At 60.3% G+C, this 12,954-nt stretch overlaps 2 protein-coding genes and 1 long non-coding RNA gene across 3 annotated transcripts; 2 read left to right on the plus strand and 1 right to left on the minus strand.

Annotated features, from left to right (window-relative positions):
- Nucleotides 1-6: 6 nt before the first annotated feature.
- LOC126036739 (uncharacterized) lies at nt 7-1,254 on the minus strand. Its single transcript, XR_007505252.1, has 3 exons — nt 1,150-1,254; nt 481-773; nt 7-213 (listed from the first exon to the last, which is right to left on the minus strand). It is a non-coding gene; the product is annotated as an uncharacterized LOC126036739 (long non-coding RNA).
- Nucleotides 1,255-3,128: 1,874 nt separating this feature from the next.
- On the plus strand, nt 3,129-6,749 carry LOC126036740 (coiled-coil domain-containing protein 9-like). The gene is given in 15 exon segments (XM_049796750.1): nt 3,129-3,445; nt 3,682-3,828; nt 3,911-4,068; nt 4,070-4,172; nt 4,288-4,371; nt 4,471-4,584; nt 4,586-4,651; nt 4,768-4,800; nt 4,802-4,956; nt 5,038-5,208; nt 5,321-5,387; nt 5,487-5,654; nt 5,656-5,759; nt 5,761-5,909; nt 6,356-6,749. Coding segments are annotated over 15 exon segments (1,788 nt in total). The 5' UTR covers nt 3,129-3,292; the 3' UTR covers nt 6,472-6,749.
- A 1,597-nt stretch (nt 6,750-8,346) lies between these two features.
- C5AR1 (complement C5a receptor 1) lies at nt 8,347-11,112 on the plus strand. The gene is given in 1 exon segment (XM_049796752.1): nt 8,347-11,112. A coding segment is annotated over 1 exon segment (1,053 nt). The 5' UTR covers nt 8,347-9,393; the 3' UTR covers nt 10,447-11,112.
- Nucleotides 11,113-12,954: the final 1,842 nt, after the last annotated feature.

The following is a 12,954-nucleotide window of genomic DNA, read 5'->3' on the forward strand; positions in this document are numbered from 1 at the left end:
GGGGAGCCCCCCCAAATTTTGGGGTGCCCCCCCTTACCTGCTGCTCATAGGTCTTCTGGAAAGCGTCACCCAACCGGCGCAGGCGGGCACCCAGCTCCTGCTCCGGACCAAGAGCTCCCCTGGGAAGGTGACCATTGGGGACAGCCTCCCCCCGGCTCCCCCCACTTTGGGGGGGTCCCTCGTGGTCCCCATCCTCCGTGGGGTGAAACTCACCTGGGGGGGGAAGGTCAGGCTGCACACACCCCCCCCCCCCCCCCCCCAAAGCAGCAGGCAGGGCAGCGCTGCCTGTGCTGCCTGCACCAGGATGGGGGGGGCACAAGCAGCTGCCCACCCCGCCCCCACGTGGCCCCCCAAAACACGAGGGGGGGGGTCATGCCCTGACTCGCTGCCTGCTAAAACGAGCTGGCAGCAAACTGGCTCTGGGGGGGGATACAGATTTCCCCCCCCCCGGGTATGGGGGACCCCCCCCGCGACACTCACCGTGGGCAGCGCCGGGGGTTCCCCGTGTCCCGCAGCGATAGAGAACGAAGTTGGGGGGGGGGAGCTCCGGGACAAGCGCAGCTCAAACGGGGATGACGACGGGGGGGGGGCGTGAGGTGGGGGGGATCCCCACGCAGGACCAACGCCCCCCCCTCTCCCCCCTGCAGGCAGGATGTGCAGGCAGGGCCAACGCTCCCCCCCCCCCCCCTGCAGGCAGGATGTGCAGGCAGGGGGGCTGGAGGCTCGCCGAGGCTCCCTTCCCGCAGCGGTCTGGCCATCGCACCCGGGGGGCTCTGTATGGGTTGTTGTTTGGTTGTTTGTTTGGTTGTTTTTTTGGGGGGGGGGGGAACCCCACGCGTGGAGGGACGACCCCCCCCATAACCCCAACGTTTTCCCGCGCCCGCCAGGGGGCGCCCTCGGGAGCGGGAGCTGTTTGTAAACAAACCGGGCAGCGACCCGCCGGGACCCCCGGTGACCCCCCCCACCCCAAACACCGTGTGCGTGTATGTGGGGGGGGGCTGTGTGTGTGAGGTCTCTTTACCCGCCCCCCCCCTCCACCTTGCCCACCACCCCCCTCCCCGTTTCCCCACGGGACCCTCTGCTGGGACACCCCCCCCCCCCCGAAAAAAAAAACCCAACCCGCCACCGCCCCCTTCCCCCCCAACTCACTGCAGCTGCATGAACCGTGACGGGGCGGCGCGTTGCGACCGGCACTGTGTGTGCTCGGTCTGGCAGCGCGCGACTGAACCCTGCCCGCTCTGGGGCGAAGCCCCGCCCACCTTTCCCTTCACTTCTCATTCCACGCCTCCCGCCCGTGACGTCAAGGACCACGCCCCTTCCCAAACCCCGCCCCTCCCCGGACAAGTTCGGGCTTGTGCGACGATCGGCGGAGGCGGTCGGGGATCTTCTCCCCTCCCCAGGCCGGGGCGGGCCCCGGGGCGGGCGCAGCCACTCAGCCGCCTCCGCCGGTTTCCAGGGAAAGGTTTCGCCGCCACCGCCCCGGTAACAGCGGGAAGGGGCCAACCAGGCGCCGCCGCGGCCAGTGTGTGTGTGTCCCCACCCCCAAAAACCGGGTATCACTGGGGGGGGGTACGGGGTCCGCCCGGTCTTTGCCCGGTGACAGCAGGCCCGCCCGCTGCCCCCGGCCCCCCCCCCCGGTTCGACCCTTGACTCCTGACCTCTGACCCCCCCATGCCCCGCCGGTCACCCCTGGCCCCGCCCCCCCTGGCCGAGCCCTCCGGCCGCTTTCCCCCCCCCCGCCGCCGTCACTTCTTCCATTGCCCGCGTGCTGCCGCCGCGCTCCTATTGGACGGAGCCGCTTCCGCCGCAGCCAATCGGCGCCCGCGACGGCGCTGTATCCAGCGGAGCGCGCGAGCGTGCGGGAACCGGCAGGGCCGAGGGTGAAGCTGTGGGTGAATCTATGGGTACTGGCTATAGGTAACTGCTATAGGTACTGACCATAGGTACTAGCTGTAGGTACTGGCTGTAGGTAACGGCTACAGGTAACAGCTATAGGTACCAGCTATGGGTACTGGCTATAAGTACCATCTATGCGTACTGACTATAGGTATAGGCTATAGGTACTAGCGATGGATACTGGCCATAGACACTAGCTGTAGGTAACAGCTATAGGTACTGGCTATGGGTGCATCTATGGGTACTGGCTATAGGCACCGGCTATAGGTGCATCTCTGTGGGTACATATATAGGTACTGGCTATAGGTACATCTGTAGGTACCAGCTATGGGTACCAGCTTTAGGTACTACTATAGGTGGCACTATCAGTACTGGCTATGGGTACCAGCTATGGGTATAGCTACAGGTGCCACTATAGGTAACAGCTATAGGTAATGCTATGGGTACTACTATAGGTACAGCTATAGGTTTATACACAGGTACTGCTATGGGCATCGCTATAGGTACAGCTACAGGTATTGGTATAGGCACCGCCATAGGTACTGCTATGGCTATAGGTGCTGCTGTAGGTAAAGCTATAGGTATGGCTATAGATACCGCTGTGGGTACCTCCATAGGTGCTTCTATAGGTACATCCACAGGTACTGCTATGGGTGTCGCTATAGGTACCCGCTCTAGGTACTGCTATGGGTACGTCCATAGGTCACGCTATAGGTCCCGGCCCAGGGCCGAGCCCTCCCGGCCTTCCCCCCTCGCCGCGCGCCCTACCCGGCCCAGCCAATCGCGACACGCCGCCGCGGCCAGAGCCGCAGCTGCCATGGAGACAGCCGGGGGGCGTGGCGTCATGGGAGACACGCCCACGCCGCGCCTCCAGCCCCGCCTACGGCGGGAGGAGCAAAGGCGGGATAATGCGGGGAGCCACGCCCACCGCGGGGGAGTAGAAGGGGGGCAAGAGACACAGGGACAGGGGGACACGGGGGACAGGGGTACGGACAGGGGGGGCACCGGCAGGGGGATGGGGGGTGCTGGGAAATAGGGCCAGGGGACACGGGGGGGAGGCCAGGGCAGAGGGCAGCACGGGGACAGTCCCCGAGGCTGAGCGGGGAGGACGGACAAACGCCCGCACTTCCAGCCCTACGGTGGGCCCAATCCCCGACTCCACCATCGCCCTTTTAAAACCTCTCCCCTCCCATTAATCCCGTAGCGGAAGCTGTTCTGACGCGTGAGTGGGTGGGGACAACTGGTTCTCGGGGTGGTCTGTGTGCGGCCTGGTCGCTGCTATGGTGAGGCCCGGCCCCTCCGCTCCGGGGGTCCGACTGGGCCTGGTCGGGGTCAGGCAGGGGCTTTTAAGGGAGTTGTGGGTGGGGGGCCTGGTGGCCTGCCCGCCTAGGCCGGGATGGTGGAGGGCTGCTCCCCGCTCTCACCCCGTGCCCCCCCACCTCAGTCGGTCGCGCTGGACCTGAGATCGAAGGAGGAGAAGGACGCGGAGCTGGATAAACGTATCGAAGCGCTACGGAAGAAGAACGAGGCCCTTATTAAGCGTTATCAGGTGTGGGGGAGGGGGGGCTCGGCTCCATCCTTCCCCCCCACACTGCTGCTGCCTGCTTACAGCCCTTAATCCCACCTAATACCCGCAGCGGCTTAACGCCGGGGTGTGTGGTGTGTGTGTTTAACATGGGGTCACAGGAGGGGGTTGGGGGGGGGGGTGTTTGTTCTGTCCTTCATCTCCCCAAAATCCACGGTGAGGGGGGTTTGTTCCTGCTCATGCACGTATCCTGATAACAGGAGATCGAGGAAGATCGGAAGAAAGCAGAGCAGGAGGGAATCGCGGTAACAGCTTTGCGCCGGGCAAGGCTGGCTGATGCCGAGCCAGAGAGGAGATGGGTGGACAAGGATCTCTCCATCACTGTCCAGGTTATGCTCTCCCCTGGGGTGAGTGGCGGGAGTTGGGGTTCAGGGCAAGGTGGGGGTCTGTTGTGTCTTGCTGAATCCCCCCCCATTTCTTTCCCTCTAGGAGAAGCGCATGGTGAAGGACAAGAAGCCGTTGGGTGCCCCAAAACCCGGCCGCAGTGCTGCTCCCTGCGGCTCAGGGCATGCCAGCCTGTGTCCTTCTGGCCGTTCTCCCTGGGGGGATACCCCCGCCGAGCCATTTTGGGAGGGGGCTGGGGGTGACTGTGATCCCAGCAGAGCGCAGTGGCCGGGGACGGTGCTTGCGGGACCAGGGGGTGGCTGGCATGGTGATGGGGGGTGACGCTGGTCCCAACCAAAAGTCCAAGGTGGGTGTTTTGGGGGCCAGGTTGGTGTTTTGGGGGCTGGGTGGGTTCACCCCACACCCCCAGGGTGTGGGGGGGTGTTACTTGCATCTGGCAGCAGCTGATTTCTCCTTGCTAGGATTGGGAAGAGCGACGTCGGCAGAACATCGAGAAGATGAATGAGGAGATGGAGAAGATTGCAGAGTATGAGAGGAACCAGCGGGTGAGGAGGGAAAGGGGACTGGGGGGAGGATGGTCAGTTGTGAATGTCCCCCGCCAGAGGTGACAATGTCCCCTTCCCCCCCCCCCACCGCTGACTCAGGATGGGCTTCATGAGAAGAACCCTGTGCATAACTTCTTGGATGACCCGCACCGCAGCGGCCCCTTCCAGGAAGCCAATCGTAAGGAGGGGAGCCGGCGACATGTCCGAAATTGGGGGGGGGGGAACCAATTTCCACAAGGTCAAGGCAGGGATGGAGCATGAGAAGACCTGGCAGGGCCCTGTACGTACCCCAGTGGGTCCCCCCCACCTCCTGTCCCTCTTTTTTTGGGGGGGTCCTGGGGGTCCCAGATGGGGTTTGAGTGGCTGGGACAGGGCTCGAGCTGTGTCTTGCCACAGGGACGCTGTTCCAGCCTGAAAGCTGGGGGGGCTGCTGGACATGACGCTCTCCATGACGGGTCGGGAGCGAGCTGAATATGTCCGCTGGAAGAAAGAACGGGAATGAATCGATCAGGAACGCCTGGCGCGGCACCGCAAACCCACTGGGCAGTGGCGGCGGGAGTGGGATGCTGAGAAATCGGGCAGCGTGTACATAACAGGGGGCCTGGGGGGTTGATTTTTTGGGGGGGGGGGTGTGGCATCCCTGGTGTCACCCATCCCCTTTTTTAGGTTCAAGGAGGGCTCTGCGGCACTGCCCGGCTCAGAAATGAGCGTTGGGGAGGAAAACAAGCGCCCTCCTCCCAAACCTCTCGCTTTTGGGGAATTCCTCATCCCGCATCGCACCCAGCGGAGGAGAAAGGGCCGGGGATGTGGCCAGGGTGCTGGGACCAAGCCCTACAGGTTGGTGGGGTTGCATTCCAATGAGGATTTGGTGGGTTGGGGCTCTTCTCTGAGCCCCATTTTCCCATGGATTTTGATTTCTGAGCCGCTGGGATCTTCTTTTCCCTTATAGCATGCACGATAATCAGTGGGAGGAAAGTGAGCTGGCAGTATTGACCGAGGAAGCCAAGAGCCGGAAGGTAAAACGCCGGGGCAGAGCCTGAGGGGAACCAGTGGATGTTTGGCTGCGCCAAGGTGCCTTTCTCCCCCTCTGATACCCCCCAACCTTGTGCCCGTAGGCAGAAGAAGCGCCGAGTGGGGCCCTCCTGGAGCCCCCCTGCTCCCTGAGCCCTGAGGAAGATGAGGACCAGTGGGAGGACGTCAGTGAAGAGGAGGAGGAGGAAGGCGGCGGTGGCAGCACCAACCCAGGATTATCGAGCGAGGATGAAGCATCCTGCAGTGCGTCCCCCCAAAGCCCAACGTCCCCCCAGAGCTGGGCAGGCTGTGGCTCCCAAACTGCATGTGCCCCCCACCACTGTGGCACCTGTCCCAGATGGGGGGGCTGGCACCCCCGAGCCCCTTCTCCCCCATGGAAGGCCACCAGCCCATCTCGGACTGGGGCAAGGAGATGGATCTGGCATCTCCCCGCAGCAGTCTGGGGGACAGTCCCCTTTCAGGTCCCACTGTCCCCAAGTCGAGAGGGGATTCCGGAGAGACTCCAGGTAAAAGTGTGGGGGGATCTGCCTGAATTAGGGCTGGGGGGGGAATGGGAGACAGGCCAAACATAGGCTGAACCCCTGGGATTTGGGGGGGATGTGTAGCCAGAGCAGCAGGACAAGGGAAGGGGCCAGATGGGGGCTTGACTCTGGTTTCTCCCCCTGCCCCAGGACTGAGCCCTGTGGAGCTGGCTGGGCCCCCCTGGGGGGTGCAGAGCCCTGCAGAGCTCCCCCAAGGGGAAGAAACGAGGCCAAACACGGAGCAAGAGGCTTTGGGGAAGCATGAGGAGGCAGCAGGGAACCTAGCAGAGGATGGGATGCAAGGTGGTGAGGGGAATATGGGGGGGACACACACCACAGGGGACCCTCCTCAGTTCTAATCCCCTGAGGCTTGGGGGGGAGTGTCCTGCAAGCCGTGGGGTTCAGACCCCAATTTGTTCTCCCCCCCCCAGGAGTTACGGCATTTCCCTGCCAGATGGATGGGGAGGTGGCACCTGGCATGGTGGAGATTGCAGACTTTGAGTGGCTGTGTTTCCATAAGAATTCGCCTTCTCTGGCTGGCTGCTAACGGGGGACTGACACCTGCACCCTCCAGGCTCTTGTCTTGTCTGTCCTTCCCACTTCTGCTTGCTGGCTGACACTCCTGCTGACAGACTGACTCTACCTGCAAAACATCCTGGAGTTGCTGCACTTTGCTCCCAGCATCTCCGGTTTCAGGATCCAGTTCCTTCCAAAGCCCAGGAAGCGTGTCGGGTGGTGGAGGCTGGCAGGTGCTGCGCTTGCCTGGGAGGCTGTGACATCTGTATGTCTGTCTGTCCTGGATTAAACTCTTCCCGTCCCAAACTTCCCAAGGGACTAGTCTCTCCCTGTAGCCATGGCCAGGAGGGAGGTTGCAGAACCAGGATAAGGTTCTGGGTTCAGAAGCAGGGGCGTGGAAAAGCACCAACCCCCTGCTCCCTGGGGCAGAATCGGGCCCCACACCCAAACGTGGGGCACCCGGCAGTGGGGCTGTGCTGCCCCACGTGTCCCTCGAACCCATCTCCCAGCAGTTGGGGGCTGACAGGAGGGTATAGGCAGGGACTGCTGCCCCCCCCCCCCCCCCCCGAGCTCTTCCTTGGTTCTGGGGCTGGCAGCTGCCTTCACGCTGCCTCCTTCTCTCTCTCCTTCAACAGGATGGCCAAGCACCCTGATGTCCTTGAGCAGCCCCTCTGTCACCTGGGTTGCTCCTGCCGTGACCATTACAGCTTTCTAGAGACTGTGAGCTGGCAGGAATAACCCGGGGGGGGGGAGAAAATCACCTGCCTGCACCTCTGTGGGGGGGTTCCCCGAAATCCCTTCTGTGCCCACGGGGGAGGTGGGTGGAGCATGGCATTGTGGGTGTTTAGGAGCGGAGGATGCCAGCACCGGTGGCAGCGTCAAGGGTCTCAAAAGAGTTTGGGGGCTCCAGCTGTGCACCCTCAGTTCCCAGAAGCTCCCCCCAAAGTTCCTGCCCCTGGCAGGGCACTTTGGGGTCCCCTTGTTCCCCTCTTTGTGCCCTGAAGCTGGGCAGGATGGGTGGGCTTGACACCCCCCCCCCCCCCCCCCCGGGCTGCCACATCCTACTGGCTTTTTGTAAAATAAACCTCTAAAACATCTCCATGCCTGGTCCTTGCTCACAGGGCCCCCCCCACTTTGCTGCTGGGGTCCCCCTCTTGCTCACAGGGCTCCCCCTCTCCTCTTAAGGCTGGGAAGGGGGGGGAGGGGGTGGTGTCCCAGTACTGGCAAGGGGCTGCCCAGCAGGCACTGGGACTGGGAAGCTGCCAGTGCTGGTTACCTGTTGGGGGGTTCCTGGTTTTTGGGGGTGGAATGAGCGTAGGGGCTCTGGAGGAGGTTTTGGGGTGAAATGAGTGTAAGAGCAGGAGGGCTCTCCCCTAATTCCCCCCCCCGGGACCTTGTGCTGTCCCTGGGGACCAGTGGGGATACTTGGGGCACAGCAGGTCCCGGCTGGGAGAGGAGTCCCCTGGCTCCATGGTGGTGGCTGGTGGTGTCCCCCAGACCGAGGGGGATCCCTGTGAGACCTGTCAGCTTTCCCCAGCCACGGTGGAGGGGCGAGGGATGCTCCGGGCTCTCCCCAGCATCACCTTTGAGCTGAAACTAAGCCAGATACCCCACTGTTTTGGGGTTGACACCTTGTTTTCCAGCTCTGCTTGCTGCTGCAGAGGGGTCTCTGCCTGCAATCTCCCCCCTTGTTATACCCAGAGACAAAGTTTTCCTGGCCCTGCTGCCCCTCTTAGCCCACTTGTCGTTGTTATTGTTTTGGTTTTTTTTTTTTTTTTTTTTTTTCCTCCACCGATTATCTTTTCCCCTTTGGCGTTGCTTCCTGTTCGCTGCTGTATAAAAACCCAGTACTGCCTGCTTGTCCCCACAGAGCGCAGCCGCAGTCGGCAAGGACCCAGGTGAGCAGCTGGTGGGGCGTGCGATGGGCGAGACTCCCTTTGCCTAAAAACCAAAATCCAGTGCCATGGGGGGGCAAAGCTGAGCTTTGGGTGATCTCCATCCTTCTGCTTGTGGGATGGATTTTCCCCGCTGAGGGCATGCGGTGAGGTTGCTGCGGCTCCTCTTTAGGTGTTGGGTGATGGTTGGAAATGCCATATCTCCTCCTTACCCCTTCTTCCCATGCTCTGGGTCACTCAACCAGCTATCTGAGGATCCCAGACCTTCCCTGTGGTTTCCTCTTTCTCCTTCAAGTTTTTTTCCAACACCCTCTTGGTGCTGGTGATGCTTTGGGCACGGAGAGGTTTCTCTTCCCCCCCGGGGCTTGAGAACCAAACCAAAATCATCCCCCCCATGGTACCCACCCAGTAGAAGCTGGAGAAACTGCTGGAGCTGCAGCTCCCGCAGTATTTCCTCATCCAACTTGTTGCGCCATGCAGCTGAGGGCAGCTTGGTGAGGAAGTGGGGAAATGCCTATTTCCTCGGTTACTGGGGTGGAGGCGGGGGGGGGGAACACGACCATGAAGCCAAGTGGTTTGGGGTGCTTGCACCACACGTTCTCATTGAGGAGCATCTCTCTGGGCTGGTTTTGGTGGTGCTGCCTCTTTGCCCTGGGGGGAGAGGACTGTCGGATGGAGGGGAGAGATGATGGCGATGATGATGGTTGTAAGGAAGAGATGTTTTACAATGAGGGTGGTGAGATGCTGGAACAGGTTGCCTGGAGGAATTGTGGAAGCCCCATCTTCAAGGTCAGGTTGGATGGGACTTGGAGCAACCTGATCTAGTGGAACATGTCCTTGCCCATGACAGGGGGTTGGACTGGGTCATCTTTGAAGGTCCCTTCAACCCAAACTGTTGCATGATGCTATGCACAGGGCTTTGAGCAACTTGATCTAGTAGAAGATGTCCTTGCCCATGGCAGGGGGGTGGACTAGATGATCTTAGAAGGTCCCTTCAACTTAAACCATTCTTTGGTGGTCTAACAGAGTGTGGTTTCTAGGTTGGGAGCTGGTGGAGGATGGACTTCTCAATGTCCAATTATACCTTCAATTACTCCAACGGGGATGACTATTCCGTATATGATTTCAATGGCTATGAAGTCCCTCACAGCTACTGCGCTGTCCTGGTGCTCTACGCCCTCATCTTCCTCCTGGGCATCTTGGGCAATGGAGCTGTCATCTGGGTGACCAGCTTTGAGCTGCGGCGCACGGTGAATGGGGTCTGGTTCCTCAACCTCTCTGTAGCCAACCTCCTCTGCTGCCTGACCCTGCCATTCCTGGCCCTGCTGCTGGCCCGTGACCACCATTGGCCATTGGGTCGCTTTGCCTGCAAGCTGCTGCCCTCCCTCACCATCCTCAACATGTTCGCCAGCATCCTCCTCCTGATGGCCATCAGCGCCGACCGTTGTGCCCTGGTGACATGGCCGGTGTGGTGCTAAAACCACCGGATGTTGGGGCTGGTTCGGGGCACTTGTGCAGCCGCCTGGTTCCTGGCCGGGCTCCTCACCCTTCCTTCCTTCATCTTTTGCACCACCCGTTTGGATGACTTCTCTGAGAAGACCACCTGTGTCCTGGACTACATGGCCGTGGGGCATCACCAGCATGTCACCGAGCTCGTTACGGCTGTCACCCGCTTCATCTGAGGCTTCCTGGTGCCCTTCGTGGTGATCACGGCTTGCTATAGCTTGCTGCTGGCCCGTGTCCACAGCAAGGGCTTTGCTCGCTCCCAGAAAGCCATCAAGCTCATCTTGGTGGTCATCATCAGCTTCTTTGTGTGCTGGCTGCCCTACCACGTTGTGGGCTTGATCCTGGCCTCTGCCCATCCTCACAGCACCTTGTTCAAGGGTGCCCTGGCAGCTGACCCCATCGTAACCAGCATCGCCTACATCAACAGCTGCATCAACCCCATCATCTACGTCATCATGGGCCAGGAATTCAAGGACAAGTTCTAGCGTTCCTGGAGAGCTGTGCTGTGGGGCGTGCCGAGTGATGACCCCACCAGCACCATGGGGGACAGCAGGATGAAGACCAAGTCCACCATGGATGACCACAGCATCAGCACCAATGTGTGACCAGGAATGAGGTAGCTCTGGGGCTGGAACATCACTTGAGGCCACTACCTTCTCCTCCTCTCCTGGAGGTCCCCCTGGGCCCCGTAGAGAGAAGACAATACCTCCATCGTCCCCTTTCCCCATGAGTTGCCCCAGGTGGTTGCAGGCTGGGGAAGTTGTGTGCCCACCTAGCCCTGGGGCCCTCCTCCTGGCTTCCTCGGTGGCTTGCCAGCAACGAGAGGACTTTGTCTTTGCCTGCAATACCCCCTTCTCCTGCTTCTCCAACCCAAGCATGGACCCTACTTTCCCCTCTCTCAGCTCCATGAGGGCTGTGCTGCCCCATGAACTGTGGGAGCAGCTCAGAACGCCTGGCATTTGTTTTCAAGAGTGACCGTTAGAATTTGTTGTGCTGCATGTTTGCCAAGCCTTTGAAGAGCTAGTTTTACAAGGTCAGGTCAGAGGATGGCCTTGTGTAGGCCTGGGAAGATGTGGCTGAAGACAGTCACGAGTATGTGTATGGAATGTTTTTATCTTTAACTGTTCTGAGGACTGGCAAACATCCCAGCTGGGCCAGATATGCCCTCCTGTGTTAGTAGTATTGGCTGTATGCTGTTAGTTCTTTCTAGATCTTTGTTGAAACATATATAAGTTGGATTCTTTCGTGAAATAAAGGGAATCTTGCACAGAGAGCTTGAGCACTTGATTGAGTCGCTGCATGAACCCCCTCCCAGCCCCCCATCTCCACCACCCAGTGAGGCCCAAAATGCAGGTGGGTTCACCCGCATGTTAACCCCCCCCCCCCCCCCCATCACCCCAAAAACTCAAGTCCACCCCATTGATGGGGGGGCTGGTTGCCCTTCGCCATCCCCCTGGCTTCACCATAGCTGTGTCCAGTATTGCTAATAAATACTGAAGCTCCCTCAAGCCTTGAGCAAGACCTTGGTCCCTTGGTTCTCCTTTTTGGTTGTTTATTGGGCAAGATTTTTGCTGTCTTGGCAGATTTTGAGCTTGCGGGTGATGCAATAGGTGCTGCACTGTCTTTCCCCCCTGCCCTGGAAAGTCCTTGTGATGGGTGGTGAACTCTGCTCCGTGGTCTTGCTTCACGGTGTGGGGCTGGGAGCTGAGGTTGGTGTCTGATTTTTACCACCCTAGGTGCTGCCCAGCCTGGGGGTAGGTGGGGCAGTTGGGGACAGCTGGGATGGTTGGGGACAGTGGGGAACAATGGGGATGGGCATGGCAGGGATGGTTGGGGGCAGCTGGGATGGTTGAGGATGATTGGGGACAATGGGGAACAACGGGGATGGGCATAACAGGGGTGGTAGGGGATGGTTGGGGATGGGCATGGTGGGGATGGTTGGTGACAGTTGGGCATAGTGGGGATGGTTGAGGGCAGCAGGGCACAATGGGGAGGGATGGGGATGGAGGGGCACAGCAGGGACGGTTGGGGACAGCTGGGTACCACCCGGATGGCTGGGGACAATTGGGCACCACAGGGATGGATGGGGATGGGGGGGGGCACAGCAATGACATTTGGGGATGGGGTGTATTGGCTTTGTGTGGCAAGGTTTTGGTAGCAGGGGGGGTTTACAGGGGTGGCTTCTGCAAGAAGCTGCTGGAAGCTTCCCCTGCGTCCAACAGAGCCAATACCAGCCAGCTCTGAGACGGACCTGCTGCTGGCCAAGGCCGAGCCCATTGGCGATAGTGGTAGCGCCTCTGTGATAACATATTTAAGAAGAAAAAAAAAAGTTGCTGGGACACACACAGAAACAGCAGCTGGAGAGAGGAGTGAGAACATGCAAGAGAAACAACCCTGCAGACCCCCAGGTCAGTGAAGAAGGAGGGGAGGAGATGCTCCAGGCACCAGAGCAGAGATTCCCCTGCAGCCCGTGGTGAAGACCCTGGTGAGGCAGGCTGTTCCCCTGCAGTCCAGGGAGGTCCACAGTGGAGCAGATCTCCACCTGCAGCCCGTGGAGGACCCCACGCCGGAGCAGGTGGGTTCCCGAAGGAGGCTGTGACCCCGTGGGAACCCTGCGCTGGAGCAGGCTCCTGGCAGGACCTGCGGATCCGTGGAGAGAGGAGCCCACATTGGAGCAGGTTTTCTGGCAGGACTTGTGACCCCCTGGGGGACCCACGCTGGAGCAGTGTGCTCCTGAAGGACTGCACACCATGGAAGGGACCCATGCTGGAGCAGTTTGTGGAGGACTGCAGCCTGTGGGAATGGCCCACGTTGGAGAAGTTCGTGGAGGACTGTCTCCTGTGGGAGGGACCCCACGCTGGAGCAGGGGAAGAGTGTGATGAGTCCTGCCCCTGAGGAGGATGAAGCAGCAGAAAATAACGTGTCATGAACTGACCGTAAACCCCATCCCCGTCCCCCTGTGCCGCTGGGGGGGTAGGTAGAGAATTCGGGAGTGAAGTTGTGCCCAGGAAAAAGGGAGGGGTGGAGGGAAGGTGTTCTGAGATTTGGTTTTATTTCTCATTACCCTACTCTGGTTGATTTGTAATAAATTGAGCTAATTTTCCCCAAGCTGA

Source organism: Accipiter gentilis, unplaced genomic scaffold (genome assembly GCF_929443795.1).
Source record: "Accipiter gentilis unplaced genomic scaffold, bAccGen1.1, whole genome shotgun sequence".
Lineage (NCBI taxonomy): Eukaryota > Metazoa > Chordata > Aves > Accipitriformes > Accipitridae > Astur > Astur gentilis.